Raw genomic sequence first — 21,268 nt, 5'->3', positions numbered from 1 at the left:
AATTATAGGGAGCGTATGATTGGTGACACTTCACCAGTTTTCATTTCTATCATGTACATTCTCTGGATCTTTGCATTGCTTCCCAACTTGAGAATGGTAAAGCAGAGTGAAGAATCATATTGGGTGAGATAAATTCTTGAAAACATAGCATGAGTATCTGCATAGCAAGTTACCAAATACTCATTTGATCTGGCACTGAGGTCACCCTTAAGAGAAAAACACTGGGGTGATGGCTCTGCTTTTGTGGCTCTCTGATGCTGTAGAGACCAGGCCGGATGGAGCTGAGGATTTGAGGCACATGGTGACGTGTGAAACTACTACCTGTGAGCTAAAGCTCAGCTATGTGTAACCCCACTTAGAGCTCCTGGTCACCAGGGTCTATTTCAGCAACCGCAGTGGGCATAAACTATTTTGATTTTGATTACAAATAAACCTTAAGAATGAAACAAAGTGATGTAAGTAAGCTTAGCTATGTCTAACGCAGATAAACCACATACCCCCTTTTGGTACGCTCATCTGAGGTTCCATATTCATTTCTTAGAATATATTTTTTTTAAATTTCAATACCAAATGTCAGTAATACACAGGCACATGATGGAGATGCGGATTGGGTAATTTGCCCTCATTCTCTCTTACTCAAAGATGGCACAGTCTATGGCCTCTTATGTTCTCAAGTCATGTTTATTTGCTGTTTATGTTGTCATGGGAAGTGGTTAAAGAACAGAAGTAGTATTTTCATATCCACACAGAAGCATCGGGTTTAGAAAACAAGTCTAACAACGCCAAAGACCTCACTCAATCCAGATAAAAGACTGTTATTTGCTAAAATTAAACATTTCTTACAGGTTTCTATTTATGTTGCAGTGCAGAATAAGGCTGTAAATCACTAAGCTATTAGAATTCAATTCTATACTATCCATTAGCATGCTGCTAACCAATATATAGCTTCAATTTTTTTCTGTGAAAACTTCCCTGATGCACCTGACCTTGTGTTTCTCATGTCTACTACTTAACAGTAAGAGCGCAGACATTCACAAACACAGTTCCCAGATGCTTGGTTCATGGCCCACCCCTCATGCTTTTCAAGAAAGGGAGACACACATTTGTGCTAAGATTGCAATACCCTGGGCTCAGGGTCTAGTCTTTATTTATGTTCCTGATATTGGGAAATGTATTAGGAAATAAATCATCTGATGATCAAGGACTGGCAGAGGGCGTTTAATAAAATGTCAGCAAATTCAGGAAACATGTCAGGAAGTAACTCATCATAGTGAGGAGACAAGATGGAGAAAAGTTTGAAACCATAAGGGAAAAGGGCAGCCTACTTAATGGGGAGGAACATTATCTGCAGAATCCTCAGAAACATTTCACTGATGCAAAAGATATTTCACTTGGTTGAAACAATGGTTTTAGTCACTATTAAGCAATAACAAGTAAATTACCAGAACTGCCGTGACACATGAACTCTGGGATTCTTTCCTGGATGCTATTAGATGATAGGAGGTAATCTGGAGTTCTTGGTCAGCTGCTTAGATTCTGCTCATTAAAGGAACTCAGAATGAAGAGAGCAGTAAAGACATTCAGTTATTGCCTCCTGCTTTGGAAAAAGGGGTAAGAGAAAAACATAAGATGTGCTTGTTGACTGAGGTGCTGTGTTTCCTGGCTATACTCTCTCTCAGGAGAAACATGGTAATAGTCAATAAACAGGCTCTGTAGTCTTTTTCAAACATAAAATAAAATATGGACAAATGCAAAATATAACTTTATTTACCTGATTGTTTTTCACATATGAGCTTTCATGGTAACGACACATCCAGGCCTTCACAAGTAAGTACTTTACATTTTCAAAACTCAAGTCCAAACTTACTGGTCTTTTTGAGTGAAATCTCTCTGAGTAAGCAAACGGACCCAATCAAACCACTATTCTTAAACCCCTTTAACACGTCTCATCCGTGTGTTTTATGAAGACAGAACTTCCTAGCTGTAGGGATGCTACTTTAAAGAAATTACCCTTGAAAGAGATTAAAATGTAGTTTTGGCCGCTGGGGTGTCCAATTTTTCTTCGTGGCCTGGACAATCTCGAGAAAAATAATCTTGTTTGCGATCTCAACTCTGCTGACGCTAAATAGCAGCCAAGAGGGTGAATGGTACTAGGCTTAGTCTCTGTCTCTCTGCCGTTTTGTTGGCTGCAACAGCCTCGTGTAAAGATGTGCTTTCAAAGTTTCTACGCCACCGGCGTAGAGGGCGAGGCTGGAGGCGGGCGAACGTCTCAGAAATCCTTTGCCCTCAGTTCAGCAGGATGCCGATGATTTCCTTTGACGTGGAAAAAGCAAAGAGAGAGATGTGAGGTTTACGTGACGATGGCCACCCTGGAATGAGGTGTCATGAATGTTTTTATTTTATGGACGGTGCAATTCGACTCCGAAGCAGACATGCAGTGCCAGTGTGCGGGGCGTTCCCTTGCAGGGGGGTAGTGTCGACCAGCTGCGGATCGGCGGCCCATCAGCCTACTATGTGTGGTTTCCCTAGTGCATTTCCGAAATGCCGAGAGCGAGCAGAACCCACAGGTACAGTTCTTCGCACGGCTGATAAGAACAGCTGCCATCGGAACGCAGTGCCAGAAGTCACTCTGCTGTGCTCTCTGTGCAGAAAGGTTTGCTGTTGGGAGAGATGAAAAGCACTGCAGGTAGCATGTTCCGAGCGCTGTCCTTTTCTTACAGGTGGTCCCCTGGAAGTCCGGGGGTCCAAAACCATTGCTAGGAAATTGGCTTCACTATACCATCCCCGAGGGTTATCTTGTTCAAAACGCCCAGTTTAAGTGCGGAGGAGTCATCCGTCCACACAATGGATGTCGAGAGACTTTCTTTCTTCGTTTTGAAAATGGATTTCCTCCGATGTTTGTGCAGCAGCTGTTTCAGCTTGTCTTTGAAAAAGCTGGTTGTGAGAGTGTAGAGGATGGGGTTCAAGGCACTGTTTACTGGAAGGAAGAAAATGACTATCCAGGAGGTGATTGTGCCTGGAGAGGGAAAGGAAATGTGGGAAATGTCATGAAGCGGAAATTTTAAACAGACACAAATAGCACATAACGGTTTGTAGTCAATGTTCCTTTGGGGAGGGCTTCCTATGACCGTTTTCTTTCACCATATTGAGACCCTCTCTGTTGGAGGAGCAGAGGACCTATGAATTCAAGGTCCTACCATTCAGAAATTTTTGAATTTCAGTAACTACTTGGTAGGTTGTTGGGAGGCCAACTGAGGAAATATATTTTAAAAAAAAACTTCATAGATGTAAGTGTATATGTGTGTGTGTGTATATGTATATATATATGATGTATTTTTCTTGTCGTTATTGCTTTTCTTTATAGATATGTAAGAAAATGACAAAATACTTCTTAATCAATAGATCAGTGTTCAGGAAATATCTGGTCCGGTCTCAGATGGGACCTCGGTCTTAACTTCGCTCCTCAAGGCCTAACTGTCCCGCCCTCGTATTCCAACCATCCTTTTCAGAGTGGAGGCTGAAGATGTGACGAGCAAAGGAGAATACATCTTCCAACTCAATCAATCCTTCTGTGTGAAGCCTTACAGACGCTCATTAGAATACGGAGGGAAAGACGCCACAAAACTTCCTTGTGAGTAGACGTTTGTGATGATTGTGCCCTTTCCGAATACATCACGCACTTGGTGAGGATGAAGTGTGTTTTCCCCCTTGCACGCAGCCTGCTCTTAGGGTCATTGAGCTACGGGACCGTGGGCAAATCACCTAAGCTCCCTGGACCTCAACTACCCTACCTGTGAAAGGGGCTGATGATAACTTACTTGATCGAAGTCGGGGGGGCTGGGTGGGCCACGGTCGGCAGCTCTGCTGACGTCCCTGTTCAGCACTAACACCTGCAATTCTGCGACCCCACTATACTAGGCTGCCTCCTCTTACACCTTCAAAAGTGTGAAGAACTCCCAGCTCAGTTGAAGAGCCGGAGGGTAAGTCCAAGGACACATTCCCTGTCACTCTCCCTTGTCTCCTTCTCTTCCCTCCCCATCTCACAATTTTCTTATCCTTTAGACATTGTTCTTTGTTCTTCTTTGCCCTGCTTTGTTCCTTCCATCTTTTCTGTTCTTCTCTTTCTTTCCCATTTCTTCTGACTGCTTATCTGACCTCCCCTCCTCTTTTTCCTGCTTTCCTGTTATCCCCTCCCTTCTCTTTTTTTCTGTATTTGCCTTCCTCTTTTCCTATCCCATCTTCTCTTTCTTGTCCTTATTTATTTTTTTGAACTGGAAAGAATATGGAAGAAAAATAGCTGTATTTAGCATAACTCAGATTTATTAAGGTTTCATAATACTACATTACGTGTCTTGAATTTTTAAAAATTAGATAGTATGGACAGTGCATGATTGAAATCAAAACAAAACCAAACAAAACAAGTGGCTTTTTGTCTGTTGTGTTCCCAGAGGAAATTGTGACCAGGAATGAGACTTCCCATTCAGTCTCAGGGTGACTCACTAATGTAAGGTCAGCAGGTGACTTCTGAGAAAGGAGGGCTAAAGCTGGCTTATCTTTTGGGCTGACCGCATGTACTGTCAGTGACATGCCATGGTGGGGCACACCCCAGAGTTCTTGGAGGAAGAGGACAGGATGGGTTTAAGTCAATGAGTCCAGCATTTCCTACAACACTTGGGGAGTCAGACAAGCAAGAAGGGGCTTAGTCAAATGCGGTCAAGACTACTCTGTTAGGTCCACCCAGGTGTTCAAGACAGACTTCAAAGGATTGAGCTATAAATGTAGAGAAAGACTGATGTGTGGGCCAAATAAGTTTGTCACAAAACATTTTTTTTTCCCATTCTAGTTTCCTATCATGATCTGGAATGTTGTAGGCTCTCCAAGGATGATGGCTACTCCTGTGGCTCTCAGATACCAAAACATCTTGATCACCAGACCTCCCCTGACTCTAAATCAGACAGTGTCATGGGCTGAATTGTGTGCTCCAAAATTCATGTATTGGACCTCAGAATGTGACTGCATTTGGAGACGGCCTTCTTAAGTTGCCATTAAGTTAAAATAATTTAGATTGGTCTTCATTCCAATCTACCAGGTGTTCCTAGAAGAGGGAAACTTTCATACACATAGAGATACTATGGGTGCACGTGCAGAGGAAAGACCACATGAGGACAGGGTGAGAAGGCAGGAGGGCCAAGGAGGGAGGTTGCAGCAGAAATCTGCTGACACTTTATTCTGGACTTCCAGCTCTCCAGAACTGTGAAAAAATAAATTTCTATTGCTTAAGCCACCCAGTTTGTGTTACTCTGTTATGGCAGTCCAAGCAGAGTAATACAGAGGAAAAGCCTCAAGGAGTTGACAGGCTCACAGAATATGAAAACTGGAAGGAATTTGAGAGGCCATATGAAAACAGTCTCGGAGGTGAGGTGATCTGCCTCCATTTCCTGAACTGGTCAGCGGCGGGATCAGGACAGAAACCCAGGACTCCTGCCTCACTTGGTCCTTCTATCACCACACAAGGCTGCCTCCTCCCACATCAAAAACAAGCAAGTGCCTGGGGTGGGGGAGGGCATCACAAGGCGTGGAAAGAGAAGTTTGGGAGGTTGATGAGACAGTCCCCTCCCACCCTGTTCCACCACTCTCGGACCGGCTCAGCACCTTTAATTAAAGAAGCATTTATTAAATAACATTATGCAAAAAAAAAAAAAAAAAAACACTTGTGGAAAGATAAACAACATATGGTCCCTATCGTCCTGAAGCTTATAATCTGAAGGGAGCAATGAACACATTAAAAAAAAAAAATAACACCGTTGGGAGGCAGCTCGGATGAGGTTAATACGTGAAGTGCAAACAAAATGTCACAGACATTTAAGCAGTTGGGTTAGATGGGTGTGGGTTGGAGAGGGACCTAGAATGGTACCATGGGAGAGGGAGTATTTGGATTGAATCTTGAAGGATGAGCAGGGGTATTTAGGAAGCTAGAGTCCTACAGGTTGAGAATATAATCCAGGTGGAGGAAACATCGTCAGCAATGTCAAGACATCAAAAAGGTACAGAAGGGAAAAAAATCCTAATAATTCGAATGGATTATTAAGTCCCAGGAAGGAGTTCACATTAAAATCCTACCTAATGAAAGTGTTTTTTCTCTGGTTGAACTAGGGGTGTGGGTGGGAGACCCCATTCCAACAAACATCTAACACTCTAGAGTGGAGCCTGGATGACAGAATACACGAGGGCGGGGTAGGAGGTGATCTTTAATGCCGATCCCAGCACTTGGATTTTATTCCATGAGCAATGGAGGCCCACGGACATTTTAGTCCTGTTGAATTCGGAATGCAAGGATGTAAAAATAGAACTGTCCAGGACGCTGTCGCATACTGGATGGTTCATCAAGTTCCTCAGCGGTGACCATTAATATTTAAGTAATTCTGCTCCTCACTCACATGCAGCTGAGTCTCCCCAAGCAATGGCACATGCATTCTTAAGGCATCTGCTCTCGCCACTCAGTGAAAGTTCCCAAGTAGTCAGCCGTGATGTCTCTCTTGATCTGCACTTTCACACCTAGCATCTGCCTTGTGATCAGTCTAAACTGACAGGTTAAGTGGAAGCTGTGGGTGTTGTGTGCCGTTTCGCAGTGAGGCACTCGACAAGACCTCCCGTGACTGCCATGCACACGCCAGAGGGACAGAAATCATAGCTGCTTGTTTCCTGGACATTCATCACTCTTTTATAAGCGCTTCCGAAGCATCCCCCCCATGCTTGACCCTGGGGTGCCAAGATGAACAGATACAATTCTGCCCCGGATGAGAACCCCCCCCCCCAAGTAGAAACCCCGTGTCCCTGGGAGTCAGGCCAAAGCTCAGGTGGCCCCTCGATGACTGTGATTTCTAAGTCCCGGAAAGGGGTTCGCATAAAAACCTAAGTAATGAAAGGTTTTTTTTCCCTCTGGTTGAACTAGGGGTGTGGGTGGGAGACCCCATTCCACCAAACATCTAACACCCTAGAGCGGAGCCTAGAGTGACAACCGTACGGCAAGGACCGTGAAATAAACTGGTAGTTCTTAAGGAGGGGTGTGTGCCTCAGAATCACGTGGGCACATGGAGAACTTTTCCAAAATACCTGCGTGTAGCTCTTTGTCCCTGTAGATGAAATCCAGAAGCCCAGAGTGGAACCTGGGCTTTTTGTGTATATTTTGATTTTGCATGTGTACTCTTGGTTAAGAGCCACTGTCTAGCTCAGATAGAAACGAGACGCTGAGTGTTCGTTTTTTTTCTCAGTCCCGTTTCCTTATCATCCTTGTCTGGATTGCACCACTACCCAGTTACTGTCTTAGAATACAGACTATAAAATATTAAGGAAAATAATAGTTGTTTGTAGGTGTTTACAGAGAATTTACTATATGTAAGGCACTGTATTCTGGTCTTGCCAAGGGGCTAAAGAAAGCACAATGTACTTGGGAATAATAGAAGGGACTGACCTGGTATTTCCACCCGGAAGAGGGAGAGAATTTTAATTACAAATACAGGAATCCAGCAGATGGCATCAGAGAACACTATAAAAAAGAAACGATTTGCCACAGCCACCTCTCTTCCAACGTGATTCCTCACTTCCGAAGTCTGCAAGGCAGTTTTTTTAATGGAACAGAACATAATAATATAGGAAAACACAATGATGAGAAAAGCCAGCAAGTTCACACCTGTTGGGAAAAGCACAGCTCTTAACATCTCAGGTGTATAAATCAACAGTAAAAGTGTTGTGTTACATAGATGCTCATTATGGCGCTTCCTTAGGCTGTACTTCCAAGGATATTTTTGTATAGGTCCAGTGGCGATCAGCTAAAAACCCTGAATCCAAGGCTCTCAGCTGCAACAAGCTAAAAGAATTGGGTTGGTCGGATCAAAAAGATACTGGAAACACACAAACCCTTTATAAAGAGTTTCAGGCCTCTGAAATTCAGATCTAGGTGTAGCATGAGGTGAATTTTAGCTTTTTGAAAGCCAGAATAAAGCTGTTTTCATTTTTCAGTCCCCGCACATTCAGATCTTAAGGGATTACTGTAATCATCTGATTATCTCAAAAAATAAACATGACCCCATTTCTTTAGCTTATAAATAGGAACAAGATGACTTGGAGTATCAAGAAGATAATAGCCTCAAAAACATTATCTCCCATGGTTTTTGGTCTTAAGTAAAAATATTACATAGAACAAGAATGCATTTTTGGGTTTTTTTTTTCAGAGAGCTTACAGTAATTTAAACTAAAATTCAGAACACTTTAGACTTGTTTTAGAAGAAAAAAGAGAAGAAAAAATAAATAAAAATCAACTGTACGAATGATTTTTTAGGGTCAAATATATTCTCACTATAGGGTCAACTTCTCACTTAACATCACTATCTTATAATGCTGACTTCTTAGTCACTTTGTTATATTCTTGCTGGAATAAAAATACTAAGAGTAATTATCACATTCCTCACTGTGAGCATAAAAAATGCATACGATTTCGAAGTTGTTTAAAAAATGTTCATCTGAATCTAGACTATGTGTAAGATGGGTGAAGTCTAGGGGAGAATTGTATAAATTCCCAGTGTTCTGTTGTTTTCATCCAAAACATTTCACATTCCATAGAATCTCATAACAAAGCCATTCAATAGAATTTTATAAAATTGGTTTATCTTAGGCCTCTTGTCAGAAACTTTAGTTAAGAATAACAGGTAATGACTTTTAACAATGATCCTTTAATACAAATTGTGAAAACAGACTTACAGGAAGGATTAAAATCGTGTGTTCTGAAAGCACCATAGGGATGTGAGATGTTAGCAATAGGGGAGACTAGGTGAGGGGTAAATGGAAGCTACTGTCCTTGCAACGTCTCTCTAAATCTTATTCCATTCTAAAATAAAGAATTGATTTCAAAACTGTGTATTTGTATATTCTTTAAAGAGAAAAAAAGGCTCTAGGACTCTTCTCACAGGTAAGCCAAGTGTATATAGGTGATGATGATGATGATGAGTGTGTGTGTGCGTGTGTGTGTGCGTGTGTGTGTGCGTGTGCGTCTCTTGATCTACCTGGAATACATCACAGGTGCTATCTTACCCCACTCTCCTTAACTATAAGATCCAGCCACACCTAACTTCTTGGCCTTTCATCTGGGCCTGTTCCTTGGCTTTGGACTTCTACCTCCACTTTGTTTTTTCCTGGAACAGACTTCACTTGGTTAATCCTTCCTTATCCTTTGGGCCTAAGGATTTGGATTCATTCCTACTGGAAAGCTTTCCCCGGTGCTCAGATTTGGGGCCTCCTAGAACATCCAGTTCTCCTCCTTCGTGGCATTTGTCAGTTTGTGACATAAGAATGTGTTTACTTGTCTTCATCCTCCTTTCTGGTGGTAGGTCTGTGAGGGCTGATCTGTCGTGTCTCCAGTGTCCAAAAGAGTGCCTGGCCTATAGCAGATGCCTAATAAATCATTGATGAATCAGTGAATGGAATGGAGCAGAATGTGTGTGTGTGTTAGGAGGGGTCTCTATGAAGTGCATCTATGCTAGGAACAGCTTACAACGTCCATGAAAAAATAGCTATAGAACGGGGTCGTATGTGAAGAGTATTATTAAAATGGTGCTAAGAAGGTATATTTCTCAGAGGAAGAAAAGGAATCCATGAAGAAGAGCTGGACCGGTGGTTAGAGCGATTTTGTGAAGTATCTTAAGTGACTAATGTACACTTGACCTTGGCAGTAGCAGGGAGTCATTGAAGGTCTCAGAGCTGAGGCCTTTTTGATACTCAGGGAGTGAACAGGTTAATAGAAGAGAGAAAGCCCCTGAGGCCAAAAGACTAGTAAGGGCTAATGTAATAAGCCCTTCAGGGTTGAGGTAGTGAGGTTGCACATGAAGGTGATGGTAGGTAGAGACTGGAAGAAATAGAAGGCAGTGGTATATTTTGATGAAAAAAACATTTGATGAGAAAGAAAGGATGATAGAGCTTATCGACCACTTAGAGAGGGGAAAAGATGAGAAGGGGGAATTAAGATGAGAACACTGCTCTAAAGAAATGATATGGAAATCGTCTTAATTTTAAACAGCAGGGATACCTATTAGACAAAAACAAATGTGTTTTTTTTTTTTAACCTTAAAGAGCTCCACTTCTCATTCACTTTTGTTCCAGAGAAGGTAGGATCTTCTTTTCTTAAAAATTAGAGGGAATTAAGAAAAACTGAAAGCAGTTTTATTAAGCACTCTTCCAGTTTTGATTTTAGAGCTGCATTTACCAAAGGCAATAAACCTTCTTGGTATTTCCATTCCAATAATCTCCTGTCAGTGAGTTTCCAGAATTTTATTATTATTATTTACTTAACTCATATCTAGATTGTAAAAAAAAAAATGAGTTCAGATAACTTGATGGGGTCACAGGTCAGGGTACTAACCTAGACTTCCTCCAGCTCATAGTCACAATGTGAAAATCAAAGGGTCTTACAGATAATAAAAAATCATCCAGAGATCCTGACAGTATGTTTTTGTTTCCCATACTAAATCTCTATATAAAAAGTTTAATGAAAACTATACTCAGTAAGAATTTTTCTTTAAAAAAGGACACAGTCTTGAGTATATTCATTTACTTTCTGAAAAGGACAAAAACACCGTTGATGAAATATATGATATTTCTATCAAAATTAGATAGTTGGCCCAGAAAGTGAAAAATATAATTTACCTAGGAAAATTCCAAGAGAATAACCTTTGCTTCCGATATCTTCTGTTTGGTCATAATAAAGTGGGAAACACACGCCATTTTTTCCATAAAAGTTTCCAAAATAATCCTCATTCCAAAACGGAATCACAGCTATTAAAAATCCCATAATCCAGATGCAAATGAGGATGACCGAGGTCTGCCATTTTCCAGGACGAATATTACTGAAGGGAAAGACAATGACCAGAAACTTCTCCAAAGTCAAGTACGTCAGCAGCAGGACGGAGACTTCGGTGGACAGCATGGCCAGGAACCCCATGAGGCGGCACTGTAAACTCTCCATCCACAGTAACGCATACTTCTGATACTGCCCACGGTATTTTATATCAAAAAAGCCAATGAAGAACAAATAAACACCCATCAGGCAATCTGCACCTGTTAAGGAATCAATACATTGTATGTTGATAGTTCCCAACGTTTCAGTTTCAGTTTCCTAACTGGGTCTACTTCCTTCATCCTGTATTAAATGAACTAATATAAACACCTACACTACAGCAGTCTCTAAAAGCCAATGGACTTCACAACAAATGTTCAATTCTAAAATACTGTACTGGGTCTTGGTTTTATAATTTTTAAAAATGGTGGTGTGTGCGAGAGGGTAAGTTTTGTGGGGGAAGCTAGTTTTTAAACAGTAGATAAGTATTACTCGCCTAGTTAACAAAGAGAATAATTTTCTGGGCTCGAGGAGCATGGGTGCTGTTGTAATTGAAGGCAAACTGAGCTTAGTTTGTAACCCACAACCTGCCCTCCATAATCTTTCTGTTGATTCATTAGCTCCCTGTTACCCCATTTCCAAGATATAACCCCCAGCGGTGAGTGCTGGATCACTGCAAACTCATGCAATCTAAAACAGAAAGCCAAAGAGAACAGTAGTTCATACTTAGAGAAAAAAATGCCTAGCTCATCCAATCCGTACTAAGTGCCTTTGTTGAAGGCCAATATGTATCTAGTGCTCAGGTCACAGAAGACATCCTAAATCCATTTAGGTAGGAAACATACTTACAACAAAGGATTTTGATGGACGTAGCGTGGGTCGTATTTTCAGCTTTAATGAAAGATCTCATGCCAATGACAAAAAGATTTCCAAAGCAGGTTATGAAAGCTATAACCCAGACAAATATTCTGAGGATATTGTTAGCCAAGAGGTCCTCAAATGAAGAAATGCCGTCAGTCAAGGGCATACATATGCGGACATGGGGAGCATAGGAGCAGTATCGAAAGTTTTTGAAATAACTAAATTCAAAGGGAAAAAAAGAGTCACTTTACAGCAATGACAGAGAAACTACAGTTGCCATCCTAGCAGAGCTGCTGCTCTCTCAGGGAGGCAACTTCACTAGGTGTGTTTATCTTTGTTTAGTAATGATTATGCAATTAGAGTGTTTCCTCGTTACATATTACGTTACTCTGGGCAGTGTTCTTCTTGGAAAGACAAAGAGCCTAAAGGGCATAGAAATTCTGTGGCTTGACCGAGATGTGTCGGGTGAGGATATGAGAATGTGAAGTCTCCAGGACTCTATTTCTTCCTAATTTCCTGGATTATTCTCTAGGGTATGGTAAAAAGCGAATTGTCATTGTTACATTGATCTGTAGCAAACATTTGGGGGCTTGGGTCGGGGATGTAAAGGACCTCGCCGAAAGCATTCCTGCCTGGTACTCAGTTTAAGTACACTCACTTACCCAGCCTCCTTTCCCCTGACACTGGCAGGAAGGGAGAGTCTCTGAGACTCGGAAACCTCAGACTCACGGGAGCTAGGAGAGGAAGCAGATTTCTCACCAGAGCCTGAAAGGGCTTACACAGTTTCTAGAGAAAAATACAGGCTTGTTTGTGATCAAGGTATTTGTGACCTAGGTGTGTGGAAGCTTCACGTGATTGAACTGGGAGGTCACTTGGCTTACTGCTGCTCCCTAAACCTGTGTATTTAGACTCCCCCCCCCCCCCATACAACTTCTTTTAGTTCATTTCTCTTTGTCTAAGCCCTTTTTTTTTTTTTTTAACCATCTCTCCATTCAGTTTTGAGACTACTGGATGCCCGGATCCACTCACCTCCTTCCCTTCATTGCTAGTTCCACCCGGGCACCCTGTCTTTCTTCCTAAACTCAAACCAGCCAGGCTCACCCCCTTATCACTGCAGTGCTTTTGCTGTTCCCCCTGCCTGGAAGATTCTTCCCCCAGGTATCGCCAGGCCTGCTCCCTCCCTTCATTCTGGTCTGCTCAGATGTCCCAGCTCTCTGACTTCTACGTGAACCGTCTACATCCTCCCTCTGACCCTCCATCTTGCTCTGCTTCTCTTCACAGTTTGTGTTAACTATTTGTTCGCTTTCTGGGTCCCAAAGCTAAACGGAAGCTCCGTGAGGCAGACACTTCTCTCTCCTGTTCATCCCTGTGTTCTCAGATCTAGAACAGGGCCTGACACGTGGGAAGCCCTCCTCTAGCCACTTCCTAGATGAGCAAGTGAATGATGGATAATTCAGTGCTGGGCTTGTCAGGTAGAGAAATAGGGGGCAATCACTGCCCCCAAGTAGCTCAGAGCCTAGCTTCCTGACATCATCTATCCGATTCAAGGAGCTTGATGTATGAATTCTCTTTTTATCTTCTCCCTGCCTGGAGTCCCTGGCACACACCTGACTTGACCTCTTAGTCTTAAAGGAGATTCCCTCATGTCCGCTGCCTTCAGATAGAGCCAGCTAGGGTCTTGGTCATTCAATCTCTCCTCCTGCTGTGACCAAGGCACTGGCTGGCAGAAAGTGTTGGGGGCTATGAGGTGGATGTGTTTCAATAAATGGCGGACGAGGAAGGTGAAAGAAGAATAGATCACTCAGTAGAGAAGCAACTAACTTAATACATTTTCTGTTCATTGTCGGGCCCTTCTTGACCTCAACCCGAAGTTCATAGCTTAAGCAGCACCTTGTCCATCATGTTCTATTAAGGGTGAATTTCTCTGTTCTAAAAGGACCTCACCTTCTGCCTGCAACAAGGAAATAATCGCCTCATTAAATGTGTATCTACTGGTGCCACAGAAAGGGAAATTATGAAAGCCATGTGGATACGCGTCAAACATTTGTCTTTTAGTAGTCACACCTACTGCAGAGACATAAACATGTTGTTCTCCCAAAAGAGCACTTTCACACCAACCATTCCATCCATTTGCTGCACCCAACTTGCAATCTTACATCGAATCCTCCCTACTGTTGTGGATAACAAGGGTTAATTTTTGAAATCACGAACACAGAGATTACACAGCTGGTAAAGAAATGATCATGTCATACACACATATATTAACACAACTTACACAGTGCACTTTAGCCAAATATATTAAAGTGACTTATCAAAAACTACTATAAAGATTAATTACCTCCATTTTGTAGTGCACTTAGTAACAGTAACAACACCTGGAATTTATATAGCACCTTTCTTCCTAAGGGCTCAAATCTTAGAGCAGCCGACTGCTCATTCATGTGAGGTGAATTAATGTTTCCAGGTCTCCTGAGTACCATTTAGCCAGTGGCTTCATCTTGTGTAATGTGTGGCATTCTGGTACCCTGATCTCTTATTGGACCTCAATTGGATAAACAGCGTGTTTCCAGGGAGAAGTGTCATTCATGTCGGCACATCATAATATTGAACTCTATTTGACAGGGACCAAAGGTGACAAAATTAAAAAGTTCTCAATAAAAAGACTTTTCTTGCATACAAACACATTGCAGTGATACATTAGACAGTTTACGCTAGAACATTGGCAAGATTTCACCATGCTTACTTCTCCACTCTTTCATACATACATACATGTGAGAAAGATTCGTCATGGGTTGAAACATCCGCGTATTTATATTTGGAATCTCTATCCTTTCCAGGTCTCTGGAAAACATGCACAATAGGTTTCATGTTTTTAGGGCTTAACTTTTTAATAATCGCACTTTGTCCTATCCTAAACGCCACGCTTCAAAGTCTTGTTACCAGTTCAAATCAGGATGGAAATTTTAGAGTAAACTCTCTTAGAAGATTGCTATTTCTATTTATGCCTTCTGTAAGTTGGAGCTGATTTTGTCACTTGAAGTGCAGAATTAATTCTAATAAGACATTTTCATGCGTTTCTTTGATTTAAAAATGGCAGTGGTGATTAGTGTGATCATGAAATTGGCTGCCTAGTTTGGTTTTATGGACCACGACATGTGAGTTGTGGAGGGTTTGACAGGAGCTGGTAGTTCCCAATCTGAGAACATCACTGAAGTGACTTCTGTGGGGGCCTGGATTCAAATGCAGTTGTTTCTTCCAGGCCTATGGGTCTTTAGGGTGGAAAACCAGGGAAGCGGTAAGCAGGGCTCCAACTCTGAACAAGTGTTCCTAAGATAGTAGTGGGAAGTATAATGCCTTTCCTTCCCAGACCCCATGAGATGTCCTCAGAGGGCTGCGGTGGGAACTCCTATACTCCTCACTTATCCAGAAGCTTCTTCAAATACGGATTCTTTGAAGACTCTTTAGGGTGGCATGAATTAAGGGAACCTGCCATGTTCTCAGGAAACAGATGGAGAGAGGAAAATCTAAAAAGACAGAAGCCTCTTACTTTTCATGGTTATTTTTGAAAGCTGTCTGATTCTCACTCAGTTTCTTTTTGCTTGATCTGAGGAGGGATTTCTTGACATGGTTCTGAGGTTTCCTTGTCCGTTGACTCCTTCATAGCACTGCCTTTTCTTTGGCAGTCAGAAATGAAACCTAGCGGAACAATTATACTCCAGAATCATCACAGGGCCCGTGCTGCAGGAAACTCGAGTCCTTTTTAGAGGGTTTGTTTCCCTCTTCTTTCTTTTCTCTCTGGCTTTCTCCTGGACTTACCGCAGTTTTAGCTCTACATGGATTATTTGATCATTTGGTTCATAGCCGATAGTTTCCAAAAGGGCAGAGGTCATTATATCTTGGATGCCTAAGACAGCGCTACAGGTAAGTTGATGGCTGGCAAATGTTTGTGGAATCAATATGTCAATGAATCTTCAAACAAAATGAGGAAAGTCTTTTTTCATCAGTGGATGCTTACTAATGAGACAGAGCATGTTGAAAGAGAACGTAAATCTGGCATTAATTGCCAAAAGAAAATTATTTAGCAAGAAGAAAAAAGTGATATTAAGAATTAGACTTTAGAATTAAATGTGCGAAGGCTTTAGGCTGAGATCAGGTAATGCATATGTTGTCTGTGTAAAAACAAATTTGAACCAACAATGGCTGTTCATAGAAAAGAGATGAGGAAGTTCAAAGGAGACCTGGCAGAGTTCTTGACACAAATATGTTTGAAATTTTAAAATACGAAGCAACATTAAGTGTCTGAATGTTCATGTTGCTAGGATATTTTTTTCTTTACTGGTAGAAATAGAAAAAGCATGCACTGTAGACCAATGTCAAGTAGACTGTCGTAGCAAATGGGAAAGGAAAAAGCAGGCAAGTCTTATATAATTTGCTTTTTACCAACAGTTCAGTAACCAACCTACTGAAAATGTAATTCTTCGGGAAAATTGTAGGATGAGATTTTTCCATACGAACCCGGTACATGTAGCTTCAGACACAGAAATGGCCTTTGCAACAGATTAAATGGTAGAAGAGGTGGCTTTGTTGTCATTTCAGCACATACGTGATGGTAACAATGATACTCACAATTGTCTGATGGCATGGGCTCAGATTAAGAGCTCTCTGCATAAAGTACCCATTTAAAAATAAACGTGGTTCTAAGTAAAATATATCCACTCAAATGATAATCAATATACCGTTATATTTCACTTACAGAGACTGAAGTTGTTTAAGACTTTCAAACTGGTTCTTGTGGAGATACAAAAGAGGATTGGACGACAGATTCCTTTTGTACCATTAGAAAGAGGAAGGAAAGAAGCATCAGGATGTTATTATTTTGGAAGCTCAAGATATTGCCATTTAAATCTGATGATGGTGGGTGGGAAGAAGAACTTACAGTTTCTGTAGAAGCTTCAGGTCTTGAAAAAGGTGGGCTGGCAGCTCCATTATCATATTGCTAGACAGGTCCCTGTTGATGACAGCGAAAACCCAAAGCAATTACATTGGAAATAAATGACATGGGTATTACTCTTCACAATTATCACCATCCCATTTGACGTAACAGAAAATAGGATCCAATTTAACCATCCTGATAACTTGTTACAAAACAGGGCTGTGTGAGTCAGCCAAATGGATATGTTTTCCATCATTTCAGACGTGTGACATTTTGCTCATCCAGTTCCTGTCTGGAATTTCCTCTCAGTCCCTCTCCAACACATTCCCAACCTGGCTTCAATATCTACTTTGATTAATTTCCTCTGTTTCAGGTACTCTTTGTACACTTCGATCATTCGTTTTTGTGATTCCTCCTGGGTTCAAGTATGCGATATCTTATTTATCCAACTCTATCAGAAGCTTTCTGAGGCCAAGACCTTTGCCTTTACTTACTTTGCATTCCAACTAAGACGGTATTGGCCACACATTATCTCCCCAGATAGTCTTGAATGGATAAGTTCATGCATTTTAAATCTATTTTGTTATAGTACTATTTTTTAAGGAAATTAAAATTTTAGAACAAAGTATCACAGTACCGTCCAATCCATGAAGAATCATGGCAAAGTGTTTCTAGAGAATGTAGAAAAGGATTATCTAGGATCAGAAGGAATCAGGAATCTTTAAGAGTCCAAAATATGCTTCTGAACCAGGGAAGGTATTGAGAAGTGAAACAGACATTCAATTGCTTAAGAGTCAAACAAAAGGTTTTATCTATTTTTGATGCTTTGGAGCTGTTGATGGATGGATAGGTGGGAGCTACAAATAACTAAGACTTAGATATCTTTCTAAAGAAGCTTACAATTAGAATAAGCAACTAGATTATAAAACAAGGAAGGAATGAAGCAGGTGCTATTACAGACCTACTGACAAAAGAAAACAGAGGAACGAGTTGGAAATTAGGAACTGTGTAAACAAAGCTTTATGATTTTCATAGGCGGAATAGAAGAACAGCTTTTCAGGTGAGGGTTAACCAGGCTCAGAGAAACAGAAACTTGGAACTCGATGACATCTTCTCTAGTTGGTAAATAGCCCAGCGTGGGTGAAGGATGGAAAGTATGGGGAGATGTAGAAGAAGTGAGCCTGGAAATAAGCACAGAAACAAAATGAAAGGGCCCTGAACAGATTCCAAGGCGGGACTTCCCAGAGCATAGCCCAGGCATCAGAACCAAGGAAGATGCTTATAAATCCTGGGTGCCCACTCAAAGAACTATCTTGGTGCCCACTCCAGCAGGACTAACACTTCATAATCTCTGAGTGGGGGGAGCTTGGTAACATGCATTTAAAGCCAGTATCCCTTGTGATTCTTCTGAACATTAACATTGAGAGCTAGCAACAAGGAGTGAGAACACGGAGAAGGACAGGGGCAAACTATGCTCTGCATTACGGGAAGACAGTTCTGTCAGAAGCGTGGGAAGTCAAGGAGTAAAAGGATGGAGACCAGGCAGGAGGCTCTGACCCTGGACCAGGTGAAAGAAGACGAGGGCTTAAGGGGGCACAGCCAGGGCTCACAGTCCGATGGGACATGAAGCGTCATGAGGGTCGGAAAGAAAGGAAGAGGCTTTGAGCCTGGCTGCCAGGAAGGATGCTGATACCACTAAGATGGCAAGTTCAGGGGAAGAAGCTGACAGGGGGGTAAGAGTCATCTATACATTAATTGTAACAGATGCTTTCGAGGAGCTGTCATGATACCCAAGTGTAGACATCCCGCCAGCTGGAAACTTCTGATCTGAGGAGCTGTAAGTGAGCAGAGAACCCCAGGGTTGTAGCGCAGAAGGACAGCCACAGGCACGCATGGGTCAGCGAGAGCGTGACCACACAGCAAGACGATGATGTCTTGTACAGCTAGAAAACATCCTGCTAAGGGTCACGTTGAAAAACAAAGTACAGTCTCGTAGGGGAAAGGGCTTTAGTGGCCTCCCCTAAGTCTGTTTGATTCCTCTCCAGGCAGCGTTTGTGGTCACAATGGCTCAGGAAAATTATCTAACGCTATTGTAAACTGAGGAATTAAAAATACCTTGTTCAAGTTAATTCCGTAAACTTCTGAATTTCTTTCCACTTACGGGGGACTAGTGGATTGGAATGAATTATTGGTGGTCTTTCACAAAGCAAGCTAATGGCTCTTTTGGGGGGCCGGGGTGTGTGGAGCTCTGCCAAAGTGTAGGATAAAAGGAGGATTTGAATAGTTTTCAAAATATGAACTCCGTACCACCATCTCCTCAAGTTTGTACCGAAAACATCACTCCTGTTCGTCCCGGGCTGTTCACCTGCCCCACCCTGTAACCCAAATCCCTAGCAAACCCCTAAAGCCTCATGAGGAAGAATGAGCAATTCTAAGGGAGCTGCCTTTCACTTTGTGCCATAGAATGACAATATTTGTAGTTCTAATCCGTGTCTTTCACATACTAGGCACTTAGTAAATATATGCGCATTTGGTTTGTGATACTTCTACATGAGATTGAATTATCTTAATCATTCATGAATTCGTTTTCAAGTGACTCTTACTGAGTTATTTCCCCCAGTCCTTTCTGTATTTCAAAGCAAGGTATAAAGAAGGGGGGAGAGATTAATTAAGAAATTCATTTCCATTTTTTAGGCTTCAGATCAGGAGGAGGAGTTCTGTATCCTAATCGCCACTAATTATAATGTAACAGACTGAGTTTTAACTTCCAATGACACACAATTATGTGGGTAGCAGTGAATTAATCGCAAGGCAGATGCTTTTAAAAGTTTTAGCTCTACAAAACATGTATTTGAACAGAAAAAGCTCCATGATCTCTCTGCACATTTTTCAATAAGCCTGATCATTCTAGACATTAGTATTTGTTTCATCTGCTCTAGAAGTCATAATTTCTCAAGGGATAATAAGCATCTTTGTTCCTTTGTTCAGTCATGATTAATATTATTGCAGTCATTCATTCAGCAAGCATTTACTGAGAGTTAACTATACACCGCCATTAGAGATAATGATCCTTGAGTTTACAGAGTTACAGAAAGCCCATTTGCTCCAAAACACACACACACACACACACACACACACACACACACGAAATCACCCAAAGAAAATAGGCAGAGAAATTAGCGTAGGCTAAATCCGTATTAAGCCCACTGTTTAATTTTAATTTGCTTTTGGCTTTAGGATAATGTTGGTTTTCTTAATTGATTTGGAATATCCAGGAGTCTGCAGGATTTGATTGCCACTAGTGAAAAAGAAGCCTCACTAGTCATTTAAATTTATAATCTTGGAAGAAGCAATCCTATTTTCCTAGTAGACAATGCTACTTACAGTTCTCCTAAATTTTTTAATGAAGAAAATGTCTTCTCTGGAACAAAATCAATTTGATTTCTAGGCAGAAACCTGTAAGACATGGTGAGAGTCAGCACTGTTGGTTTGTGTCTGCGGTAAGAATCAGTCCTCATTGGGAGATGCCTGTGATCCACGTGTGATTTCTCAAGGCCTCCTGTGAAGTCTCAAAGTGAGGCGTGATCTGGTGTGGAGCACAAGGCAGGAGTTTCTCGCCGAGGATATCTACGTGTTCTCTCCAGGAAACGCTAGCCATAGGTAATGTGAGGGGCTGAGTGTGGTCTCTAAGGCTGCATTTGGTTTCCATTCTGATGGCTTCAGAAAGCGTTTACTTCCCAACACACACGTAATGTCAGATTTCGAGCCCGTTAATACTTAGAGGGGGGTTTGCCTTGTGTAAGGCATATTCCTTAGGAGAAGGCCAGAGAGAACAGAGTTTGAACCCATGGGGCCACAGGTGGATTTTAAATGTGGTGGTGGTGAGGGCACTGGTTTTACACTTCCTTTGTCTAGAAATGGAATCCTTCAAGACCTACGGTACAAAGAGGGGGTTGGCAGCTACCTGCCCTACAGAGGAGAGCTCGTGAGTATGACAGTGATTCAAAAGCTACACGGGGCTGTAAAATAGAAAGTGTCAAGGTAATTGGTTGAGTTTACCAGTGTTGTCTCTCATTACCCACGAGAAAAAGAGTCAACTATTTGCATCTTCTGAGTGGGATAGCCCCTCTTTTCTCATTCAATATGCTGGTCTGTAATCTGACTGATAAATATGTAGTCTGGCAATAACCTTGTCTCTTAGTTTCGTGAAAAAAAAAAACAGTGGTTAGACTACTACAAATGAATATACTCCAATTTTTCTTTTCCAACCACCTGTGCAACCACCAGACATTACTAACTGCTTACTACACGTGGAAAACTATGGGTTAAAACGAAAGCAAAATTCTTGTGGTTTTTTCACCAGTGCAAATGTGGCGTAACCAACCCATGGGCACCGCCCCCGCCCGATAAAAAAAACACAATCAGCAATCCAAATCACCAATCAGAATCTTTGGCAGATCAGAATACACTAGATATTCTTCCCTAAAGAGTCAAATTATCATTTTTTTTTTCTTTAGAGAGAGCGACAGACATCAAGGGATAAGTGCCCCTGGCAGTAAGCACTCATTAGTGTAGAGCTAAGCATTTTC

The 21,268-nt window shown here is 41.7% G+C and overlaps 1 protein-coding gene across 1 annotated transcript in view; it reads right to left on the bottom strand.

Annotated features, from left to right (window-relative positions):
• Positions 1-1,109: 1,109 nt before the first annotated feature.
• Positions 1,110-21,268, bottom strand: part of RXFP2 (relaxin family peptide receptor 2) — a 61,384-nt gene continuing 41,225 nt past the window's right edge. The window contains exons 12-19 of the mRNA XM_045058184.1: positions 20,064-20,135; positions 16,683-16,754; positions 16,500-16,571; positions 14,516-14,587; positions 11,735-11,964; positions 10,696-11,106; positions 7,472-7,690; positions 1,110-3,016 (exon numbers count right to left, since the gene is read on the bottom strand). Of these exons, the coding sequence (XP_044914119.1) occupies positions 2,757-3,016; positions 7,472-7,690; positions 10,696-11,106; positions 11,735-11,964; positions 14,516-14,587; positions 16,500-16,571; positions 16,683-16,754; positions 20,064-20,135 (1,408 nt within the window). The 3' untranslated portion in view covers positions 1,110-2,756. The remainder of the gene's footprint in view (positions 3,017-7,471; positions 7,691-10,695; positions 11,107-11,734; positions 11,965-14,515; positions 14,588-16,499; positions 16,572-16,682; positions 16,755-20,063; positions 20,136-21,268) is intronic.

The sequence above is a fragment of the Felis catus genome, chromosome A1, assembly GCF_018350175.1.
Source record: "Felis catus isolate Fca126 chromosome A1, F.catus_Fca126_mat1.0, whole genome shotgun sequence".
Taxonomy (NCBI): Eukaryota; Metazoa; Chordata; class Mammalia; order Carnivora; family Felidae; genus Felis; species Felis catus.
The sequence above is the reverse complement of the archived record's forward strand: the minus strand, read 5'-3'. Positions and strand labels throughout refer to the sequence as shown.